Raw genomic sequence first — 3,510 nt, 5'->3', positions numbered from 1 at the left:
CAGACTAGTTTCCTGTCAAGAAGCTGACGACAACCATTCCTTTGTTTTCGAGAGACTCATTTGATAAAGCTATAAAAATGCCTCCTTGGGTCATGCACTTCCTCATAACCACTCTCAGCCTCTGGGTGTCACTGCAAGCACAGCAAGTCCTTAGAACAGGTTAGCCAGGCTTCCCCTGGCCACCTCAGCCCTTGCAGGGCTAAGAACTTTTCCAAAACAAACTAGCCCTACAATACCAAAGGCAGAAGCTAAGTGGTAAAAGCATCACTGAATTCAAAAAGACACCTTTAGTCCAATATTCTTTCAAAGGACATCTTTATTATAAAAGATACAGAAAATTAGAGTTCAAACTTGTTTCCTCCGTGGCATTAATCCCAGCAGTTACATATATATATAAAAGGTAAACATGTTTAAGAGCATGTGTACACCCAATAAGTGTTTGGTACCTGCCATCAAACACAGCAAAGACACGCTCAGTATCAGTGCACTAAGGGCAGTGGGCGCTCATCAGTCTGCTGCAGGCCACGGAAGGAGCTCCTCATTTAGCCCCGTGTGCCACAACAGCACAGTAAAGCAAGACCCACAGGGCAGGAGTTCAGCCTTGCTCTGCTGTTTGAAGCAGACTGTTTCAGCCTCAGTCATAGAATTCACCCCTCAGTCTCAGTTGAGATCAGTCACCTCAGGTACTATGTCACTGAGCTTTCACTTCTTACCGAAAAATGGCTGGTTAAGTCACTTTAAAGTCATTAATTCCTTTCTGTTAGCCAAGGTTTTTTAACTTTCACCTGAATTCCCAGCTTCCTTACAAAGAGCTGTTTCTTACATACTTACTATCGAGAATTTAAAGCAGTGGCTGAGAACTGAAGTTTCTACCACTAGTGGATAAACTCCTGGTGGTTCCATTCAGGTAGCAAAACAAGCCACTCACTGTCCGACAGGAGAACTATGCACTTTGCTGACCACACTACAGGTACAAAGACAGCGAGAATAAGGGGAAAGCTACCATGTATCTTGGTACAGGCCAAGACTTCATTTAACCATCATTTAACGCATGACAGATCACCATGTAGACAGTGAATGTGAAGACCAGAATTTGACATGGAGGGCAAGGGCAGGTAAAACCAAGAACAGGCTCAGGATCGCTTGTGCATTTATGCGAGCCAAAAGCCACAATGCTCCAGTCTGCATTTTGAAAACGGCTGTTTGGTTTTTTAAAGAAGGAAATACAGTGACCGCGTGAGATCACAAGCCTCCACTGAACTCAAGGATGGTCCCTCATCTGGTTTTATACTACATTCTGCTCCGGGCAGCTGTAATCCAAATTGGTAAGGAATACATTCAGTAAACAAGGATCCTGGTCAGCATTTTGCTAGCTGGGTGCTGTTTTCACCTCTGGAAAGCAAAATTGAAAGATTCACTGGTTAAAATAAAAAGTTAGTGTTTCAACAAATTCCAGGAAAGAAACCTGCTGTTGGCTACAAAGTTTATTTAGTTCTTTTCTTTTACGACAGTATCATCAAAAAAGAGAGCAGAAACAAGACGCAGGCTGCTCAGAAAGCAAACCGCTTGTGTTCTCCTAGTCATCTCTACACAGAGAGCAAGTGACCAGCTTGCTTCAGAACCATCTGAAAGTGAGGGAGAAAAGCATCTTTGTCTCAGACCAGGTCCACTGTCTGATCCCCAGTGTGCACACTTCGAACGGTTAATTCAGTGCAGTTTAAATTCAGTCACTTAGTTTAGCTTGCAAGTTTCAGCAGTACTTCCCTGGAAACGGTTGTGTCTGCAGCCACACTTTTAGTACCTATATTAGAAGGTGATACTTCTGCTCCTGCTAGAAAAACTCCCTCTGTGTGTGGTCCTTATCTCTCATCCCTCACAATTTGACAGATGGCTCACCTTCAGGAGCAAGTCACGCAATATTCCAGCACCATTTTCCTCACCGCGAGGGAAGAATCAGCATTGTACAGGCTGCTTTCTAATGACTGTTTTATACCGCAAATACCTAAATATCAAACTAGATCACCACAAGTTAAATACCTGTATCTGACCATGAGGGAGATATTCTGCAGCTAGACTGACAGACATTGCAGAAGGCTGAGTGGGCCATCGAGAAAAGAGTCTCAAAACAGCATGCAGCCTACCAGACACATAACTTTTCTTCCAGGTTGGGCAGATATGATCCTTTCATTAAGCAGGAGAAATTGGCCGTGGTAAATCCTGCACCAATGGCTGGTTTGCTGGTAACCACTCATCTCACCATTCCCAGAATCTTCCTCTCTGTTCCCACCAGTTATTTGGCAAGTTACAGAAGCAATGGAGTTCTCTCCCCAGCTGGCTGCTCTTTTTGAAAAAACTCTTTGATATGCAGTAGCTTGTGGTGGATCCTCTCTCTTAAGGGAGGGATATGATAGCTGGGGTCTAAGACATTGGTGCTTCTGCGCTCCATTTCCCGCTTCCAGGTGAGATAGGGGTGTGGTGGAAAGGGCACTTCACTTCTCTCTCTGCGAAGCTGCACAGATACTCCACTGAGGGCCAGCATTGTCCACACAGTCAGGATAATGAAGTCTGAAGAAGAAGAAATGAACAGGTTTCAAAGCAAAGTACAAACAAACAGTATCAAAGCGGAACATTCCTTCCTTTCTCAAGCACTAACACTGAGCAAGTTTAGCAACAGAAAGGAATTAAGTATTTTCTCTGCATGCTCCCATGTCCACAGTAATTTCAGGCAAAGGCAAGAATGCACACGGCATTGAGGTGAGCCTGGTTGCCACGTCAGACCTTTTGATCACCCTGCAAACTCACTGCTAAGGTGGCAGTCCAAGCCTGAGAAGCACCCTTCACAAAGGGCCTTTGCCACATAAAGACATCAACCTTCCAGCAGGTGTTGAGTCTCATCAGTATTTCTTTCAGAGGACTAGAATTTACTATCTGGGTGTTAAACCTCACATCACACTTACTGCGTTCTCCTTTCTTCCCTTCCTACCCTCAACACTCACAGTTTACAATACAGTAACCAAAGAGACAGTGGTTTCTTAAAAAAGCGATTAATACTAGCTCTTCAAAAAAAAAGAAGTCTTAAGAGCAGTACTCACCATTTGTTTGAAAAGGCATGTTGGTGTAAGCCCTGCTGAAGTAATCGTTGAGAACCCTTCTGAGCAGGTCTAAGGTGATATAAGCAAGACTTGTGTAGACATAACAAGCAATAGCTAGGATCACTGCATAAGAGCCTACTATTCCAGAGGCCAGGATGTTCAGCTGGGCGGGAGGAGAAAAAAAAAAAAAAAAAAAAAAAAAAACAACCCAGCCACACACACAGAGCTTTAGGAGACTGATCAACACTCTTTACTTCCCACCTCCTTAAAGCAGTGTCTCATATCAGCTCTTCTACAAGAAACTGGCTGCACACACCCGTTCTGCAGACATCCTGTTAAGGCAGCAGAAGTCGACTCAACGCAAGTGTTAGTGGACACGAGCAGCAACATTGCGAAAAGTCACTCCTCTGCTTGTGGA

General features: G+C 44.1%; 1 protein-coding gene across 1 annotated transcript in view; it reads right to left on the bottom strand.

Moving 5' to 3' along the window:
• Positions 1 to 2,302: 2,302 nt before the first annotated feature.
• The window catches only part of TM7SF3 (transmembrane 7 superfamily member 3), an 18,558-nt gene continuing 17,350 nt past the window's right edge, over positions 2,303 to 3,510 (bottom strand). The window contains exons 12-13 of the mRNA XM_010135672.1: positions 3,093 to 3,255; positions 2,303 to 2,565 (exon numbers count right to left, since the gene is read on the bottom strand). Of these exons, the coding sequence (XP_010133974.1) occupies positions 2,303 to 2,565; positions 3,093 to 3,255 (426 nt within the window). The remainder of the gene's footprint in view (positions 2,566 to 3,092; positions 3,256 to 3,510) is intronic.

This window comes from Buceros rhinoceros, unplaced genomic scaffold (genome assembly GCF_000710305.1).
Source record: "Buceros rhinoceros silvestris isolate BGI_N320 unplaced genomic scaffold, ASM71030v1 scaffold1500, whole genome shotgun sequence".
Taxonomy (NCBI): domain Eukaryota; kingdom Metazoa; phylum Chordata; class Aves; order Bucerotiformes; family Bucerotidae; genus Buceros; species Buceros rhinoceros.
This window is presented reverse-complemented; position numbering and strand designations above follow the sequence as displayed.